Genomic DNA, 21,280 nt, shown 5'->3' with positions numbered 1-21,280 from the left:
GGACGTCTTAAACTAGGATGGGGCCCTTGGGCACATAAGAATTTGAGGCCCTTTTGGAAAGTAAAAAAAGCGAATTATAATAACATTTTTTACTGAGTATGACCATTTATTCCTACGCATTCCTTGGACAGCTATGAGAACCAATGTCTCCATCCTCGAAGAGTTGAAGGTCACCAAGCGCCTGCTGACTATGTGCCAGGAAAGGATCCGGAGTTTCTTTGGGCACATAATGCGATCCTCATTGCACAGCCTGGAGAAACTCACAATTCTCGGACAGATGGAGGGGAAGCGCGCTAGAGGAAGAGCGCCAGCTAGATGGGTTGACCAACTCAAGGAGGTGACTGGAGGCCATATATGGGGAGCGGTACATATGGCGCAGAACCGGACCGAGTGGAGAACATTGACATACAGTCACGATCCTCAGCATTGAGGGAACGACCAGAAAGAAGATGACCATTTATTATAGGTAATCAAATACAGTATGATATAATATGTCATTAATGATATTATAATGCTGCTGGTTTTTTGGTTACGATTTCGATAACGGTTTCTTTCGGGATTTCTGTTGAGTAAAATCTTCTATTATAGGCATAGTATATGTCTTGTAATGTAACCTTCTGATTACTGTGTAACCTTCTGATTACTGATTTGTGAAAAAAGTGTAATGTGCCCGACAAAAATGTTTTGAGAATAAACGTGTGAGAGAAATTGTCGCTCTTTCGGGGCCCCCTGAGAATGGGGGCCCTGGGCACGGGCCCCGTGTGCCCTTATGGTAAAGACGGTATTGGACATACTCGACATTGCACTACTTAAAAACGTAGCTCTGCGCTTGCGCTCGATCGAAGTAAGGAGTTATGTTAACTTAAATCTTAAGTTATGCAGCTCGGTTGCGCTTCCGATTCTAAACCCGTCACGCGAACTGTTGGCACACGCCAGCCTGGCTTAATCCGATCCACCATCGCTCCCGTTCAGTCCTGACTTACCCCTTTCCCACAGTACACGGCTCAAGTCATAATGATAGACATCGTAATATGACATCTTTTTGACATTAGATAGGTCATCGAAGCAAATTGTAGCGGAAGACTTCCTTCGCCGCTTAAATTACCCGTCGATGTGAGGGAACTCCTTCGAGCCAAAGACCGCTGAATCGGGGCATACGATAGATATCCAACCGAGGAACATCGAGTTCGGATGCGTACCCTACAATGCGATGTAAAATCTAGCATCGCCGTAGTCCGAGATGCCAAATAGCTTAGTTTCTCGCACCCTCCCAACATTTTTACTACCGATTATCTTGGACTCTCAAATCGGATACGGTAGTAACTATGCCCGCTCTCGTAAGCCCCTCAGGCCGACTCACGATGACGACCAAAGGGAGAGCTGTAGGCTGATACATTGCAAGCCCAGTGCATCCCCAGCCCTCAATCTGCGCCTACATATAGAGTTAGTAGACAGTGAGGTCGAGCGTAGAGCCTCCTTGCCACCGTCGAACGCGTTACTACCCGTTACCAGATGGAAGTTAAGGACCTTATCAAAGACCTACCAACTCGCAAGTTCCCGGTTCCGATAGTATATCAAACCGCGTTATCAAACTCCTACCCGCCCAACTCACCGTGATGTTGGCATCTAATTTCAATGCCGCTATGACGAACTGTATCTTTCCCGAGGTGAGGAATGATGCGGATGTTATCTGCTCTACGATCGCCTCAGGGACTTTATTTCATACAAGTTAATTTGAAACTTGAATTAATTGGGATGAAATTAAATGAAACGAGATGAGATGGGATGAAATGAGATGAAGTCTCAGTAAAATAATGATTATTTACTGAGACTTTTTCAGAGAATTTGCGCGAAGAACACGAGAAGCTACCCCCAGTGGCACGCATTTCACGCATAATAAACAGATAATAAGCCGCCATTATTGCACATTCAAACTTGGAGAAACACTAAATTAACAAAATAAATAATTTTCACAGCTCCACTCCTCACGTTCCCGCCAAAATGGCCCTATTAGTCTTTACTATTCGCTTTTTACTATAGTATCTCTTACAATGTTTGTCCTATTTACTATATCACAGAAAGACAGTGAAATAATTTGCTACATCAAAAATGTTGGAGTTTGTATGTGTAACTAATGGCAGGCAACACTTATCACATGTCCAGAACCCAATCCCCTCAAGTTTACAGTCCAACAGGTTATGGGCCCAGCACGCAGTGGACTGTTATATTTGTGGGTATTGGGTTCTGTAGGTGAGGAGCTATTTAAAAACACTCTGCTTCACCGTTAATATAATTATATTACAAACACTTTGTACACTATTACACCTTTACAATATTTTATTTTTATAAAACCCTAAGATGTTAAACTGTCCGTGTCTAGATGAAAAGTCCTAGTCATGACTGAAGAGAAGACAATCATCTGTTTTAAGCATTTAAATAAACATTCCAATATTCGAAAACTGTAACCTCACATGTGACAAGTGTTGCCTGCCATTACTTTCATATTCAAACTCCAACAAAAAATATTTTAGTGAGTAAGCAACTTCGTTGTTGACGGGAGTCCCCAACCGCTCAGTGTGCTTAATGCGAGTTTTTTTAAAGTTCTCACGTTTGCCTATGTTTGCCGCTAGGGGCACTGTTCCAACTCCATACGAATTTTAGTTAACTTTTACGCTTTCAAAAACTCACACTAAGTACACAGTTTTAAAGATTTAACTTCATCATCATCCCATCCTTCAAAGCAGAATGCTGCATTACTTCGCGGCAGAAATAGGCAGCGGTTTTATACACTCAAACTTTTCAGATCGAGCATAGGGTGACTTTGCACTAGATATTTTATTTTTCAGACATAATAATTCGCAAAATATGACCCTCTAGTTTCCGGAGTCCATAGACAATGTTTAAGCGGCTTTTTAATGACATGTCACGGTTATGACAAAACTGACATTTGACGTCTTTTTTTTTAATATCACACCACCAAAACTTTGAGCTTTTGAGAGTTTAAATTAAACTTTACTTAGGTTCTAGTTAATAGTAACTTGATAACGAGTGCTTAAAGTATTAGAAAAAAAGATTTTTTTTAAATTTAGGAACATTGCTATAATCTTATAATTTTCTTTCACAGAAACTACAAAGCCACTAGAAAAACGCGGGAAACCTTTGAATTTGGCGGGCGCGGGTTTTGTTTGAATTTGTTGAAAAATATTTTTTTTAATCTATTAAGTGATCAGAATAGTTAAAACTTGTATATATTTGTAATTTTTATTATTATTTAAATTTTTTTGTATTTTATTCTTTTTTTCTTCGAGTTGGGGTAAGTTTTTTATATTTATATGAACGAGCCTCCGGACCCGGGGGGCACAGCGCCCCCCGCGGTTGCATTTGTCACAATCTCCAACGAATCCGGAATGGATTCTGACTGCTCTTTGGTGTCTAAAAGGAAGCTGAAGCGTAACCAGCTCCACAAAATTTGTAAAAATTGTAACAAAAGGAAAAGAAAAAATAATACAGAAACATTTAAACAATCGGACTGTCAATGCAAAGACGAATTTACTGAGAGCACTATTGATTTGCCTGCACCTGGTCCTTGCACTGATACATCATCAAAGCCCGTTCCTCCCACTGATATGTCTCATAAAGCCTCCACACAAATTGGTAGGGCTAGTTATGATGCCAATGACCACGGCCCGTTTGTGGTACACGTGCAGAAAATACAGTCTGCTGATGATGATGGTACAACATTACACCCAGTTGTGTTTGGCAGATTTTTAAAAAAAAAATTATTCAAAAATATTGTTAATGGTAGTTTGAAACGTATTGGCCGAAATAAAATGACACTTTCTTTTAATAATTATACAGACGCTAACAGCTTTGTCACTTCAAACTGCTTAGCTACAAACAACATGAAGGCTTTTATCCCAACTTTTAATATTACGAGGATGGGTTTAGTTAGGGGAGTCCCAACTGAGTGGTCCCCTGAAGATATTATGCAGAACACTAATGTACCCATTGGGTGTGGGGAAATTCTGAAAATTAGAAGACTAAACTATAAAGTCATGATAAACAACACACCCACATGGAAACCTTCGCAAACAGTCGTGTTTACATTTGATGGACAAGTTTTGCCCAAACGTGTATTTATGTGTTATAATTCTATGCCTGTTAAATTGTATATATACCCAACCATCCAGTGCTTTAATTGTTGCCGCTTTGGGCACACCAAGGTCCAATGTAGGTCAAAGCCCAGGTGCTTCAAGTGTGGTCAGGGCCACACTGGAGATACTTGTAATGTGGAGGAAGACTGTGTATCTTGCTGCTTATGTTCTGGGCTGCACTTTGCTTCGAGCAAAAAGTGTCCAGAGTACGTGAGACAAACAGATATTAAAGTAACAATGGCAGAGAATAGCTTATCCTATATTGAAGCATCAAAATTACATCCCCCCATTTCTAAATCATTTGCTGATATTGTATCCTCTCTCCCAACTAAATCTGTTCCTGGTGGAAATACAGTATTGCCTGGTTCACCATCCTCACGTACAATATCTTATAAAAAAACAGTCTTCACTAAACCCAGAACTCCTCCTCAACACAGTAAAGGTTTTGATCATGTAGCACATGAGTCTCTTGTAAGGGACTACAATATGCCAGAGCCTTCTAATGGATGTGCATTACCATCCTCGTCTAATGCAAATTCACAACAGACAATAGCAGAGTTAATTACTATATTGATCAAATTACTTTCTGAACCCAATTTATCTATACCGTCCCACGCTGCTAATTTAATTCGTACTTATACTAATATTAATAATGGCCAACATGGACAAGTTAGTTCAATGGAATTGCCGCAGTATTATAAACAAAAAACATGAAATTATACATATTATAAATACTTTTAATCCTTTTATATTTTCTCTATCTGAAACCTGGCTAAAGCCAGATTTTGTATTCAAAATCCCTGGTTATTCGTGCTTAAGAGAAGACAGGGCTGATGGATATGGTGGTGTATGCCTACTCATCAGAAACTCTAGCACCTTTTCTTCCTTCCCTCTCCCTTCACATAGTAACTGCTTTTCTGTCATTGCAGCTATTGTTGATGGTATCTGTTTTGTCTCTATCTATGTCCCTCATCCCTCCTTGCAAATCTTCAATGAAATTAAAAACTTAATTTCAGTTCTTCCTCGGCCTTTCATGATTCTGGGTGATTTCAACTCTCATCACACATCTTGGGGTAGTTCAGTATCTAATAGTTATGGTTATGAATTATTAGATATCTTAGACATGTATAGCCTGTGCATTTTAAACTCGGGTTCTCCTACTCGCCTCACAAAGCCTGGTGAAGTAATTAGTGCCATTGACCTGTCCATTTGTACTCCCCAGTTAGCATCTTCTCTATCTTGGTCTACTTTGTGTTCCACTTATAATAGTGATCACTATCCCATAATCATTTCATTTCCCTGTAAAAAAAAGGATACAATGTGTATTCAAAACTCTCGCCTCAAACACAAAATCATAGACTCTAAATGGAGTCAATACACGTTATTAATAGAAGAGAAAATTAATAATTGCTCAGAAGTTAATGTCATAGATAATAATTATTTCAAAGCTATTTTGTTAGAATCGGCTGATAATGTTTTTCCAAAGAAAAAGCCGCGTAGTAATAAGTTGTCATCTCCACCGTGGTGGGATGAAGAATGTACCAATGCTATAAAGAAACGCAAGGCAGCTGAGCGTAATTATCGCAATAATATGTCTATGAAAAACTACGAGGCATTAATGACTATAATGAAAGAGGTTAGAAAACTATTTAAAAAAAAGAAATTTGACGGGTGGAGGAAATTTTGTAGCACTATATCACCTGAAACACATGCTACTGTCATATGGCGAAATATCAAAAGATTTAGATCAGCTGTCAATCCTTCTAACGCATTGTTGCTGCCTATAGAATTAGCAGATCAATTCCTTGATCGTTTGGCTCCTCCTTCTGCTCCACTCAACGATCCTATCCTGTCTTATAAGCAATATAACTCTGATGCCCCTTCTTCTCTAAATCTAACTTTTACGTTAGTGGAGTTAAAAGGTGTATTAAATCACGTCAAAGACAGTGCTCCAGGGGAAGATGGGATTCCATATTCCTTTTTGTCTCACCTTGGCGAAAAAGGATAAAATTACTTTTTAAATTTAATAAATAAAATTTTACTGACAGGTGACATTCCACCGTCATGGCGAAGTCAAATAGTATTGCCATTTTTAAAGCCGTCTAAGGTACAATCTGATATCAAATCATATCGTCCGATAGTTTTGTCATCGGTGATCACAAAAGTTGTTGAACATTTAATTAAAAATCGGCTTGAATGGTATATAGAAAATAACGAATATCTGTCCCAAACTCAGTTTGGATTTCGAAAAGGTAAAAGTGTGGGGGACAATTTAGGCATATTAGTTACGGATATTCGTAATGCTTTCTCAGATAAAAAGTCAGTAGTTGCTGCTTTTTTGGATATTAATTCGGCTTATGATAACGTTCTATTACATATTCTAAAAAGTAAATTAGATAAATTAAAGGTTCCCTATTTTTTAACTAATTCCATTGTAAATCTTCTTTCGGAGAGGAAAATTATTTTAGATGTTGGCGGCCCTTATAAGCCTAGTAGGCTGGTATGGAGAGGTTTGCCACAGGGGTCTGTTCTGAGTCCTTTATTGTACAATATTTATACATATGATCTAGAAGGTTCAGTCGGAGATTCAGCAAGTTTATTACAGTATGCCGATGACTTGGTTATTTATGCCTCTGATATGTCTGTAAGTACTGCTGAACGATATGTTTCCTCCTCTTTATCTTTGCTAAAAATCTGGATGGATGCAAATGGCCTTGATCTGTCTCCCTCAAAAAGTACTGTTGTACTTTTCACCAAATCCCGTACTCCTTGCTCACTTAATATAACATATGATGGGGATATATTACCCATTAGGAATCAAGTTAAGTTCTTAGGAGCTATTCTTGATTCTAAACTAACGGGTCAACCACACTGCGAATTTGTGGTTAGTAAATGTGAGCGAAACTTGAACATGCTGAGATGTCTCGGTGGGGTTTGGTGGGGTGCTCACCCGGCTACACTGAGGTTGGTGTATAATGCTGTCATTAGAAGTGTACTGGATTTTGGGACCTTTTTCTTAGACCCAGGTAATGTGGCTGGCTTTAGAAAACTAGATCTCATACAGTCTAGGGCTTTGAGGATTGTTTCTGGTGCCATGAAATCGAGTCCGGTTAATGCTCTGCAAATAGAATGTTGTGACCCTCCTTTAAACTTAAGACGTCAATATCTGTCCGATAGATTCATTTTTAGAATTGTTCAGTTCCATAATCATCCCCTCATTTCGAAACTAGAGTTTCTTTCTAAAAAAGTACCCTCTTCACATAAACCTTTACCTTGTCTGTTAAAAAGTTTCCTGAAATTCAAACAATTACAAGCCCCAACTCATTCTTTTCAGGTGCTTCCTTTATTTGGCGCTTCTTATGATTCTCTCTTACTTTCTCCAGTGATTTGCTTTTCTCTTGGCATTGAAAAATCTGATTTTAATGCCAATGAAAATTTTAATTGCAATGTCAATAGTAAATGGCCTAACTGGCATCAAATTTATACAGATGCATCTAAACACTCCAGTGGGTGTGTTGGTGTTGGAGTGTATCACAAACAGTACAACATAGTTCAGAAAATTAAATTACCTCCGGAATCATCGGTCTTTACCGGTGAATGTTTTGGACTATTAAAAGCTCTTGAATATGTGCTGTCTTTCAAACTAAAAAAAACCGTTGTATTTACTGATTCCTTAAGTGCATTACAGAGCTTAGCAAAATTTTCACTAAAACTTAACCCTTTTTTTCATGTAATATTTGAATGTAAGAGAAAGCTGTTGCACTGCCAATCACACAACTATTTAGTATCATTTTGTTGGGTACCTAGTCACTGTGGCATATCTGGAAATGTGAAAGCTGACAGTTTGGCCAACAGTGCTACTGTGACCGGTGACGTATACCCGTACAAGAATTTTGGCCATGATCTTGCTGCTTTGCCCGGCATATGCCTCCACAAATCGTGGAATATGTGTTGGGAAGAGAGCGGCCGGATTAAGGGTCGTTTCTTGTATGCTATACAGTCTTCCGTTCCCAGGAAGCCATGGTTTGCCAAATTGTCGTTTGGTAAAACCGCCACTTCTACTATAATTCGTATGCGTCTGGGACATAACAGCCTTCCAGTTCATTTGCACAAACTTGGTATCGTAACTAGTACCGCCTGTGAGTGTGGCGAGAGTTATTGTGACCTGAATCATATTTTCTTTTCTTGTTCTTTATATGATCATTCTTCCTTATATACTTCTTTAGTATCTCTCTCTGTTCCCCTTCCTACTAATATTTCTTTACTTCTTCGAGATTTTAATCCCCTTGTATATAGTATTTTAAGTAGGTTTATTTTAAATAATAACATTAAACTATAATTTTGATTTATTTTCCCTGTTATATAATTATTCTGATTTTTTTTGTAAATTCAATTCGTTCTAAATCATTTATGTTTTGTTGCGATAAGTTTCCTTCGTTTTTTATTATTTATAAACTGTAAATAAATAAAACGGCGAATTATAAAAACGTTATTACTTGACGCTGGCTAATGCACAAAACGTGCCAGAGCCAAAAATAAAGAAGAAGAAGAAGAAAGCCACTAAAACAATTTGTACTCTTATTAATTTTAGACCTGTGTTAAGCGACAAATGGTTTTTTTATATAACTAATGAATAAAAAGAGTTAACAAACTTACTTCTACAAAAATACTTATAAAAATATTAAAGCACATAAATTGCTTTTACCATTTGAAATTAAAATGAATTTTGTAATACCGTTTGTATCCCTTTTACTTTGGTGTAATAATGTAAGATCTCAAAGTTTGCTCAATGTAAGTGATGATGAACTTTTGGAACTTATAAGAGAAAAAGAAAAGCTTATTGTCTTATTCAGTGAGTACTTACTATCTGATAAAATATGCTCATATTTACTGGAAAATACTTCTGAAATTTTAGGTTATGACTATTTACATAGTAAAATGCAAATAAGTTTTAAAATTTAATTAAAATCTGTTTCTTCCCTTCAGAAATCACAAGAAACTGCTTTAATTACCAACCCAATTTAATTGAAATCTCTTAATATTTTCAGATAAATTGTAGATGTTTGATATTCTTGTATAAAATTATCACATCATGAATATTGTTGAATATTAGACATTAATTACCATTTCTGTCATTTTACAGCTAAGCAAAATTGTGAGACATGTAAGAAATTGGAACAGCATGTAGAAAGTTTACAAGAAGACTTTAAGAAACACTTAAATGCTATGAGCGTTAAGACTGTAAATAGTCATTTAGCTAGACTTTACAATCCTTCAAAAGAACCAGCACTTATATTTTATCGACATGGTGTTGCACTTTTATACAGTGGTAAGTTTAAACTGGTATAACTAACAAAAAAATTAGAGAATAATTTAAACAAATACTATAATTATAAATAATAAACTTCTTATGCTACATACAATTCCCGTTACCAACTGCATTTAAAACTATTTTCCCCATAGACCCATTAATGGATTACAATATTGAGATTGAATGCTTAGTACAGACCTTCAAGATGAATGCTATGTCCTGACTCAAGTCATGTAGTGGAACTACATCAGAAAATCTATTCCTTATTTAATATTAATAACAATTATAATCTTTTGCATTAATCTAATATTAAATTGATATAGGTGAGGCTGATGAAAATGAAATCTATGGCTTTTTTGAGAAGAATCAAACACCAGCTGTAAAAGAGCTAACAGATAAAATATTTGAGCATTTGACACAAGCAGCTACTGGTGCAACAACAGGAGATTGGTTTGTCATGTTGTAAGTTGTCAATTATATTGCATTCCTTATAAATAATAACAATAAGTAATTGTGGATTTCAACAGTGAAGGAATAACATTGTTTAATAAAAATGAAACCTACAAAAATTATAATTTCTATAATTACTGGTTGGAAAATGTCTTCTGAGTCCACACAGGTAAATAGATGCTGCCACCCATTTGTGGCGGTATTTACATTGTTGATGTCTATGGAGTCCAGCAACCACTTAACATAAGCTGTTCATCTAAGCAAGAAAAAGAAACAGATAATATCAACATTAAAACTCATTATTTAAAATTTGGAGCTGCTGTTATCAGTACCGTTGAGACTTCAACCTCATGTGGGTTGTGTCTTTGATTCTGGCAACCAATTCAAATCCGGTATGCCGATTGGCTGCAGGTGTAAACTTTTTCACTCATCTCATCACCGCAATAAAAAACTTAATTGATTCTCTCAGTCACATTTCAGTTATGGGGCAGCTTGTGTTGAATGCCAAAGGCTACATGCTGTTTGGGAAAGTGTTGGAGCAACATTAAAGAGCAGAATAAATGTTGCTCGCATTGATGCAAGTTTAGCTGGTGTCAACACTGCTAAAAGATTTCATGTTGGAAAATTGCCAGCATTCCTTCTGTAAGTATATGACTAACATAATCGTTTTTATATTTTCCAGTGCCAGAGAGTCTTATCAGTCTGAATAAAGTGCTAATATGTTATGTAAAAGATAATAATAATGAATCATTTTTATTAAATTATTTAACCCCTGCCTAGTTAAATTAATATAAAATTGAAAATTATCATTATGAAGTGGATCCTACCATCCTATCTGTTTCTGGTGCAAAACAATCTTGATTTATCGTTTTAATGTTATTAATTACAAGCAGTGCTGTAATCTAATTACGATTTCAGTCTCATGGTGGTCTGCAACATTTAAACATCTTAAACTTAAAACATATTTTTTTGCTCTTAATAGTAACTGAATGATTTACTCTAGGAATCTCATTCTCAGCAAGTCAACTAACATTGCTCAAAACTAAAGATTTACATTACACAGTAATTGGTACATTTAATGTAAAATAAAAAATATTAAATAAACATAATATACACATCCCAAGAAAAATGTACATATCCCAAATTTTTCAAATCAAAGTGCATAACATTTATAATGAAACTTTATTCTTTTATTACTTATATTTTAAAGACAGGAGAGGGTAACTCCATCTGTAACCATTTAGTGATTGCCATCACTCATGGACATCAAGATGCCTGTAATGCAAGATGACAGCCAAGCTGTGGCCAACCCAAGGATATAAGGAAGTCTATTCTAGAGAAAGTTGTTCTGGATGTACACGTCGATTACGCGTAGTAGGGACGAAACTGCCGTGACAGCAAGGAGCGGGGTGGTAATAGAAGTTAGCATCATCTCTAACAATTGCTATGAGTACTTCCTAAGTATTCAATATAAAACAATAAATCAAAAGAACCAAAGGTAATAATTAATTTCGTAAAAAATAAATTATAGGTTTCGCCTTGGCAAAGTGTACAGATATGACTTGCCAAAAAATGATGTGAAATCTTTTGTTGCATTTGCTCAAGATTGGTATAAAAACTCTAAAGGAGAACCTGTTGCAGTTCTTGCCTCACCATTGTAAGTAAATATTTATTTATTGGCTAGTTAATAGTAGTATTCAAATAATACACATTCCTAGAGCGCTTTACCTAATTTCCAATCATATAATGTTGTTTTAATTGTTAAGTGATCACTGGTGCCCATAACATCACAGCGTCGCCACATACGTTGAGATTTGAGATCGAAATCTTATGAAGAAGTGTAATTTTGTGAAATCGACACTCGTTTTTATTTTTAATTAAAATTATACAATAGCATCGCTGTACTACTATAAGTTATGTATTCTGAGATATTTCTTGATAAATTTTAAAATAAAAACACTAATTGATCTTCTAAAGCTAAAAATATTATTCCCATTGGATAATTTAAGATTCTAAATATGACAAGTTCTGTTTTAATTATTTTATTACAGTGATGATGTGGTGAATTGGTGTGTAGAAATGCTGAAATGGGGAATAGCATTCGGTCTCAATATACTCACAGAACACCCATGGATATGGCAAATAGGAATAGCTGGTTTTGGATTGGTAGCTTTGACAGCTTTAATTGCAATTATTAAAGCAGGAAGATCAAAGCCACTAAAGGAAACAAAAAAAGATAAGAAACGTAAATAAGAAAACCTATTTTTTTGTGAAATAATTCTTAATGCATTTAAAAAGTCATGTGTTTGATAACTTTTCCGTCCTGTTTGTAAGGTAAAAAAAACAGTACAAATATGTGGGTTTATTTTTTTTATTAAAGAAGCGCAGGTGCTATTGTAAAATTGTTTAAAATTTTTTGTTTGTAAGGATGTATGTATATTTAAGATTTATTCAAATTTTATATTTTAACAAATACAACAAATAAATATTTTTCAGAATATATGATGTTTTAAAATTCATTTAGTTATAGTGTCTACACAGCGTAAATCATTGAGGAAATGAACAAAATATTATAATATTCATTTCCTAATTAGAGAAAGTTTAAAGTGAAGGTAGCTGGTAGAGAACCATTCCAGATCTTGTGAACAATAACGCTTGAAAGAATAAAACACCAAACACAACAGGATGAGCATTGTCAGCAGATAGATAAGGTCTACTAGTTAGGAAAAATTTAGTATTTCTGATTCGCTTCTTTCTTTTGCAATTATGTAAAAAACAAACTGTTTTTTGGACCTTATTCTGTTCTGTCAACATTATTTTTTTCTACCCAAATACTGTGCTGATAGAACTTGTCAATGGTAATTGAAGATAAGGTAATTTTCAAATTGATGATATTTAGATCTGTTGCTTAGGACATAAATACTTGTTTGGTTGAAGCACTATTTTTATGTTCTTAATTCTAATTAAAACAAACAATGCACAAACTAGGAATATGTGATTGAAAATTACCCAATTACCTGTAAAATGACTACAAAAAACCATTAAAAACAGAAAGTTGCTATATTAAAGAATTAAAAAAAACCTTAGTGACTATCAGCAAACTGATCAGTGCCTTCCATGTTAGTTGCAAACAAGGTTTTTTCAATATTACTTTATGGTGTTATAAAAACATCTACTCTGAAACATAAATTTTTTGTGACAAAATTTAATGTATTCTAATAAAATCTGGGAAATGTTAAATAGAACCATAAGAGTGAATTTAAACATAAAACACTATATTTTGTATCTCAAACTATGTCACCTATGTGCTTTTCAGTATCCTGATGTTATAACTATTAATATTATGAATGCATGTGATTTTGTATTGATCTTAAATACATTTAACTGTCTATCATAAATGTAACATTTAATATTTGGTCCTCATCATTTTGCTAGTAACAATGGTGCTAAGCTCAGCAAAAATTTAAACTATATCTACCTCAATGTTTATTCTAAATACTGAGGCAGGATCTGCTAATTCTGTACGAATTGCATTTTCAAACTTTTTGAAAATTACTGAAAATTCCATTATATTTTGAGGTTTTGACTCAATCCACATTTTATCAAATTCATAAAAAAGAAAACAATAAAATCTATGAAATAAATTTAAATTAGGTAAGTATTGCTTGGCATTGAACATGTATGTTTTAGCACAACCATCCTTAAGTAGATAATATGCCATTGCTGTTAAATTTATACCAACAATAGCAAAAGTATATCCATATGTAGGGTGTAGTGAGTGGCTCAGTACATGACTTGATGCTCTTGGATATTGTGATGCAAAAAATAAGAGATTTTCCAATCCAAGCAAGCCCATTCCTCGAAAATCCGTTTTGGGATCATCACCCTAAAAATAAATGTTACCAAAAATGAGTATACTGAAATATTTAGTCTTCTAACCACTGTATATGATATCTATTACATATTGTCTACCTGGAATCCAATATATTGCCATTGCTTTGAAATCCGTGATTCAAGTGTTTCATCAGGCACAAGTAAAGACCACAATTTTAACAGTTTCTCTTCATGTTCTATGTTGTTACTATCAAATTGTATTGTTCTCAGTTCTTCAACTTCAATTACTAAATTTTTATAGCTCCAGATTTGTTCTAAGCAACTTCTAAATGGAGATATAAAAGCACTGTGTAATCTTGGGTTGATTTTCTTCACTCTCATAATTATTGAAATTGATGGATCCAATAAATTGTGAAAGTTGTTAGGAACAAACTGTTTTTCTAAAACGACTCTATCTAGAAACGAAATTACTTCTTTCACATCTTTGGTACGAGATAATGACAATGATTTTTCCACGTTACGCGTTCTTTGAGCTCCCGCGATATCACCATAACATATTCTTTGCAATTCACATAGACGAGTCGTTTTTCTCAAAAACCATTTTAAAATTGGTCTCACGTACCATTGTAAAACTGTCCAAATATTGTAAATTATCATTGCTTTAAAGAGAACAAATATTCAGGATTAAAACAACACCAAAATACTGTATTCCTGTTGTTGTCATGACTACAAATTGTCCACAAACAGATTTTACCGATTGAAAATAGCACTTTACCTGCCGTACAAAATATCGTACCTATCCATATAGATAGTAGTAGCATGGAGTTAATAAGTACCTACAACTGGAGTGCTGTCTAATGCCGAGAAATCGGTCTCGAAAGAGAATACTTTTTGGTCGCGGTGTCCTTGTCTAATATGGTGACCATATAATTTTTTTTTATAGGATAAAATTATACACATGCGTCAGTTTTGAATTTACCTTAAGTAATTCTGTGTAACCCTATGTAAATACAAAACACGTGCTTGCAACGTTTTATTTATGTAAATTCAATTCTAAACATTGCTTCGTCGTCATGGTGACTTTTTTCCGACGGTTTTTTTTTGAAATTGCTGCGTTGTCGAAAATCGCACTGAAAAGAGCACTGAGTTTTATTACAAACATCATTACCTCAGTTCTATTACTTAAACTTCCTCAAACTCATGTTTAACGTCCGAATACTCAACCGCGACTTAAATAATATATTATGTTGAACTTAATTACGCAATTCCTACTTTAATGTACTGGCTAAGTGGGCCGTGCAAATTAATATTTGACACACTGCAACACACATGGTCTGTGCGTATCGGGTGCTCTTTTCTTACATTCACATCTTCAATTGATTTAAAATTGCTTGTATTTTTACTTCTGTGCTATTTTCATGACACGTGTATATTAAGTCTACTAGTTACATTTTAGGAAATAAAACACAATGGGTAATAAAATGAAATGAACTCAAATTCATTTATTTGTTATATGTAGACAATTAAATAACTCTTAAATGACAAGTCAATACACATAACACGATACACATAGTACTTGATCTCTATTTACAAAATATTGGTTATATTATTATTATTAAGTTCAGTTAATTTTCTGTAGTCTTATAATATAACATTTCCTCTATATTAAGTAAATTCTTTTTTTTCAACGTAATACATAATTTATTTTAATCAATATCTAAGTGGACCATGAGTATCATTAAAATTTCGCAATTTAAATTTCAATTCAATTAAAAATCGCCATTTTTCTTTAATAAATCTAAAATCGACTTTATATTTACAATTACTATTTCGCGACTTTTAAGTTTTTGTTTCAATACCTTAACATCTTGTCGTAATTTTGCTTTTCTTGGGGTATTTTTTATTTCTTGCGTTTGAGTACTTGATTCTTCTTGTTTGACCTTTATATAGAACAGTTTCCAGAAATTCTAACGTCATATTTACTAGAAGATCCTTCTCGTTCGCTTAACGTCAGGCAAATGATATACATGCTTGCGTGCGACGCTATTCAATACAATAAAAAAGTTCAAAAAATACCACGTGATGGCTCTTATAATATGAAAAATACATTGCAAAATTATAGTTTTCACGATTGTTTTTTCAAATTTAGTATATGACATAGATTAAGTACAATTTACAAGACAAATGGTATTAAATATTATAATGAGAAAAAATATCTCACATTTTAAAAATATATGCTCACACTAGTAAAAATTTATCAATGAATTTGTAATATGGAAGAATATTCCACAAACTGGAGAGGATTCTCGCTTAAAACCACTTACATTAAAAGTGTTCACCATGATTACAAGGAAACTTTCACGATTTTCGAAAAAAAACAAGCCACAAGCTGTATCAGTGCCATTTTAACTTCGTACTACAAACGTAAATAGACGCCATTTTTCTTTTAATCCATTCATTGCTCTTTTTCGGTGATGCCAACAATTAATCTGGCTTCCCACCAAATTCAATATGAAAACCATCAGAAATCTACGTACCTACCATTAAATTTTCCATTAAACAGAGTTCTTATTAATATAGAACAATATTTTTTTGTTAATAAGCTTTATTAATATATGATGTTCTATTAATCTAATCAATATTTCTTATATAATTTATTTTAATAAATTTCACCATAACTTTGTACGTTTATTTTGAACCAATTTAATTTTTGACGTTGATGGAAATTCTAAATTCTCGCAACATTTTCTAGTTAAGTTTAAGTCACATCGTTTAAATAATATGTATTTAGATATATTATTGTCATAAAATGTTTAAAATCCTGTAAAGTGGATTGATTTTAACCTTTTCGATAATTTTCAACAACGCCCAAGCTACTAAAAAATCCACTAACCACTAAAAGCCATTTTTGATAACTAAGACGGGGGTCCAAATTCCGAGATTTTATGGAAAATCCTCTAAGCTAGCAACACTGCTTTTTGCTTGTAAAATGTGCGAGAGGGACACCACCACTTAATAATCATTCTCTTTTCAGACCGTTTTTCCTTACATCTTTTGCTATTTAAAAATAAACTTTAAGCCATAGAGATAAAGTATATTTTTAGTTTTTATGTCAAACGAAGTAAGCACTCGAAAAAACGCGGGAAACCTTTGAATTTGGCGGGCGCGGTTTTTGTTTGAATTTGTTGAAAAATATTTTTTTTTAATCTATTAAGTGATCAGAATAGTTAAAACTTGTATATATTTGTAATTTTTATTATTATTTAAATTTTTTTGTATTTTATTCTTTTTTTCTTCGAGTTGGGGTAAGTTTTTTATATTTATATGAACGAGCCTCCGGACCCGGGGGGCACAGCGCCCCCCGCGGTTGCATTTGTCACAATCTCCAACGAATCCGGAATGGATTCTGACTGCTCTTTGGTGTCTAAAAGGAAGCTGAAGCGTAACCAGCTCCACAAAATTTGTAAAAATTGTAACAAAAGGAAAAGAAAAAATAATACAGAAACATTTAAACAATCGGACTGTCAATGCAAAGACGAATTTACTGAGAGCACTATTGATTTGCCTGCACCTGGTCCTTGCACTGATACATCTTCAAAGCCCGTTCCTCCCACTGATATGTCTCATAAAGCCTCCACACAAATTGGTAGGGCTAGTTATGATGCCAATGACCACGGCCCGTTTGTGGTACACGTGCAGAAAATACAGTCTGCTGATGATGATGGTACAACATTACACCCAGTTGTGTTTGGCAGATTTTTAAAAAAAAATTTTTTCAAAAATATTGTTAATGGAAGTTTGAAACGTATTGGCCGAAATAAAATGACACTTTCTTTTAATAATTATACAGACGCTAACAGCTTTGTCACTTCAAACTGCTTAGCTACAAACAACATGAAGGCTTTTATCCCAACTTTTAACATTACGAGGATGGGTTTAGTTAGGGGAGTCCCAACTGAGTGGTCCCCTGAAGATATTATGCAGAACACTAATGTACCCATTGGGTGTGGGGAAATTCTGAAAATTAGAAGACTAAACTATAAAGTCATGATAAACAACACACCCACATGGAAACCTTCGCAAACAGTCGTGTTTACATTTGATGGACAAGTTTTGCCCAAACGTGTATTTATGTGTTATAATTCTATGCCTGTTAAATTGTATATATACCCAACCATCCAGTGCTTTAATTGTTGCCGCTTTGGGCACACCAAGGTCCAATGTAGGTCAAAGCCCAGGTGCTTCAAGTGTGGTCAGGGCCACACTGGAGATAATTGTAATGTGGAGGAAGACTGTGTATCTTGCTGCTTATGTTCTGGGCTGCACTTTGCTTCGAGCAAAAAGTGTCCAGAGTACATGAGACAAACAGATATTAAAGTAACAATGGCAGAGAATAGCTTATCCTATATTGAAGCGTCAAAATTACATCCCCCCATTTCTAAATCATTTGCTGATATTGTATCCTCTCTCCCAACTAAATCTGTTCCTGGTGGAAATACAGTATTGCCTGGTTCACCATCCTCACGTACAATATCTTATAAAAAAACAGTCTTCACTAAACCCAGAACTCCTCCTCAACACAGTAAAGGTTTTGATCATGTAGCACATGAGTCTCTTGTAAGGGACTACAATATGCCAGAGCCTTCTAATGGATGTGCATTACCATCCTCGTCTAATGCAAATTCACAACAGACAATAGCAGAGTTAATTACTATATTGATCAAATTACTTTCTGAACCCAATTTATCTATACCGTCCCACGCTGCTAATTTAATTCGTACTTATACTAATATTAATAATGGCCAACATGGACAAGTTAGTTCAATGGAATTGCCGCAGTATTATAAACAAAAAGCATGAAATTATACATATTATAAATACTTTTAATCCTTTTATATTTTCTCTATCTGAAACCTGGCTAAAGCCAGATTTTGTATTCAAAATCCCTGGTTATTCGTGCTTAAGAGAAGACAGGGCTGATGGATATGGTGGTGTATGCCTACTCATCAGAAACTCTAGCACCTTTTCTTCCTTCCCTCTCCCTTCACATAGTAACTGCTTTTCTGTCATTGCAGCTATTGTTGATGGTATCTGTTTTGTCTCTATCTATGTCCCTCATCCCTCCTTGCAAATCTTCAATGAAATTAAAAACTTAATTTCAGTTCTTCCTCGGCCTTTCATGATTCTGGGTGATTTCAACTCTCATCACACATCTTGGGGTAGTTCAGTATCTAATAGTTATGGTTATGAATTATTAGATATCTTAGACATGTATAGCCTGTGCATTTTAAACTCGGGTTCTCCTACTCGCCTCACAAAGCCTGGTGAAGTAATTAGTGCCATTGACCTGTCCATTTGTACTCCCCAGTTAGCATCTTCTCTATCTTGGTCTACTTTGTGTTCCACTTATAATAGTGATCACTATCCCATAATCATTTCATTTCCCTGTAAAAAAAAGGATACAATGTGTATTCAAAACTCTCGCCTCAAACACAAAATCATAGACTCTAAATGGAGTCAATACACGTTATTAATAGAAGAGAAAATTAATAATTGCTCAGAAGTTAATGTCATAGATAATAATTATTTCAAAGCTATTTTGTTAGAATCGGCTGATAATGTTTTTCCAAAGAAAAAGCCGCGTAGTAATAAGTTGTCATCTCCACCGTGGTGGGATGAAGAATGTACCAATGCTATACAGAAACGCAAGGCAGCAGAGCGTAATTATCGCAATAATATGTCTATGAAAAACTACGAGGCATTAATGACTATAATGAAAGAGGTTAGAAAACTATTTAAAAAAAAGAAATTTGACGGGTGGAGGAAATTTTGTAGCACTATATCACCTGAAACACATGCTACTGTCATATGGCGAAATATCAAAAGATTTAGATCAGCTGTCAATCCTTCTAACGCATTGTTGCTGCCTATAGAATTAGCAGATCAATTCCTTGATCGTTTGGCTCCTCCTTCTGCTCCACTCAACGATCCTATCCTGTCTTATAAGCAATATAACTCTGATGCCCCTTCTCTAAATCTAACTTTTACGTTAGTGGAGTTAAAAGGTGTATTAAATCACGTCAAAGACAGTGCTCCAGGGGAAGATGGGATTCCATATTCCTTTTTGTCTCACCTTGGCGAAAAAGGATTAAATTACTTTTTAAATTTAATAAATAAAATTTTACTGACAGGTGACATTCCACCGTCATGGCGAAGTCAAATAGTATTGCCATTTTTAAAGCCGTCTAAGGTACAATCTGATATCAAATCATATCGTCCGATAGTTTTGTCATCGGTGATCACAAAAGTTGTTGAACATTTAATTAAAAATCGGCTTGAATGGTATATAGAAAATAACGAATATCTGTCCCAAACTCAGTTTGGATTTCGAAAAGGTAAAAGTGTGGGGGACAATTTAGGCATATTAGTTACGGATATTCGTAATGCTTTCTCAGATAAAAAGTCAGTAGTTGCTGCTTTTTTGGATATTAATTCGGCTTATGATAACGTTCTATTACATATTCTAAAAAGTAAATTAGATAAATTAAAGGTTCCCTATTTTTTAACTAATTCCATTGTAAATCTTCTTTCGGAGAGGAAAATTATTTTAGATGTTGGCGGCCCTTATAAGCCTAGTAGGCTGGTATGGAGAGGTTTGCCACAGGGGTCTGTTCTGAGTCCTTTATTGTACAATATTTATACATATGATCTAGAAGGTTCAGTCGGAGATTCAGCAAGTTTATTACAGTATGCCGATGACTTGGTTATTTATGCCTCTGATATGTCTGTAAGTACTGCTGAACGATATGTTTCCTCCTCTTTATCTTTGCTAAAAATCTGGATGGATGCAAATGGCCTTGATCTGTCTCCCTCAAAAAGTACTGTTGTACTTTTCACCAAATCCCGTACTCCTTGCTCACTTAATATAACATATAATGGGGATATATTACCCATTAGGAATCAAGTTAAGTTCTTAGGAGCTATTCTTGATTCTAAACTAACGGGTCAACCACACTGCGAATTTGTGGTTAGTAAATGTGAGCGAAACTTGAACATGCTGAGATGTCTCGGTGGGGTTTGGTGGGGTGCTCACCCGGCTACACTGAGGTTGGTGTATAATGCTGTCATTAGAAGTGTACTGGATTTTGGGACCTTTTTCTTAGACCCAGGTAATGTGGCTGGCTTTAGAAAACTAGATCTCATACAGTCTAGGGCTTTGAGGATTGTTTCTGGTGCCATGAAATCGAGTCCGGTTAATGCTCTGCAAATAGAATGTTGTGACCCTCCTTTAAACTTAAGACGTCAATATCTGTCCGATAGATTCATTTTTAGAATTGTTCAGTTCCATAATCATCCCCTCATTTCGAAACTAGAGTTTCTTTCTAAAAAAGTACCCTCTTCACATAAACCTTTACCTTGTCTGTTAAAAAGTTTCCTGAAATTCAAACAATTACAAGCCCCAACTCATTCTTTTCAGGTGCTTCCTTTATTTGGCGCTTCTTATGATTCTCTCTTACTTTCTCCAGTGATT

General features: G+C 34.8%; 2 protein-coding genes across 2 annotated transcripts; one reads left to right on the top strand and one right to left on the bottom strand.

Annotated features, from left to right (window-relative positions):
• Positions 1-6,170: 6,170 nt before the first annotated feature.
• LOC101744785 (uncharacterized) lies at positions 6,171-12,415 on the top strand. Its single transcript, XM_038012822.2, has 6 exons — positions 6,171-8,293; positions 9,298-9,483; positions 9,789-9,927; positions 10,396-10,557; positions 11,447-11,572; positions 11,967-12,415. The coding sequence occupies exons 1-6, from the start codon at positions 6,793-6,795 to the stop codon at positions 12,166-12,168; spliced, it is 2,316 nt and encodes a 771-aa protein (XP_037868750.1). The 5' UTR covers positions 6,171-6,792; the 3' UTR covers positions 12,169-12,415.
• LOC101744642 (ELMO domain-containing protein 2) lies at positions 12,269-16,079 on the bottom strand. Its single transcript, XM_004923980.4, has 2 exons — positions 13,888-16,079; positions 12,269-13,801 (listed from the first exon to the last, which is right to left on the bottom strand). The coding sequence occupies exons 1-2, from the start codon at positions 14,404-14,406 to the stop codon at positions 13,379-13,381; spliced, it is 942 nt and encodes a 313-aa protein (XP_004924037.1). The 5' UTR covers positions 14,407-16,079; the 3' UTR covers positions 12,269-13,378.
• Between the last annotated feature and the right edge of the window lie 5,201 nt (positions 16,080-21,280).

The sequence above is a fragment of the Bombyx mori genome, chromosome 9 (assembly GCF_030269925.1).
Source record: "Bombyx mori chromosome 9, ASM3026992v2".
NCBI classification, from domain to species: Eukaryota; Metazoa; Arthropoda; class Insecta; order Lepidoptera; family Bombycidae; genus Bombyx; species Bombyx mori.
This window is presented reverse-complemented; position numbering and strand designations above follow the sequence as displayed.

Bases quoted from the DNA above. Each gene is read 5' to 3' on its own strand.
- LOC101744785 (XM_038012822.2), top strand. From the start codon at position 6,793: ATGTCTGTAAGTACTGCTGAACGATATGTTTCCTCCTCTTTATCTTTG. The intron at 10,558-11,446 runs GTAAGTATATGA...AATAAATTATAG, and splicing joins AAATTGCCAGCATTCCTTCT to GTTTCGCCTTGGCAAAGTGT. The intron at 11,573-11,966 runs GTAAGTAAATAT...ATTTTATTACAG, and splicing joins GCAGTTCTTGCCTCACCATT to TGATGATGTGGTGAATTGGT.
- LOC101744642 (XM_004923980.4), bottom strand. From the start codon at position 14,406: ATGATAATTTACAATATTTGGACAGTTTTACAATGGTACGTGAGACCA. The intron at 13,802-13,887 runs GTAGACAATATG...ATTTATTTTTAG, and splicing joins GGCAATATATTGGATTCCAG to GGTGATGATCCCAAAACGGA.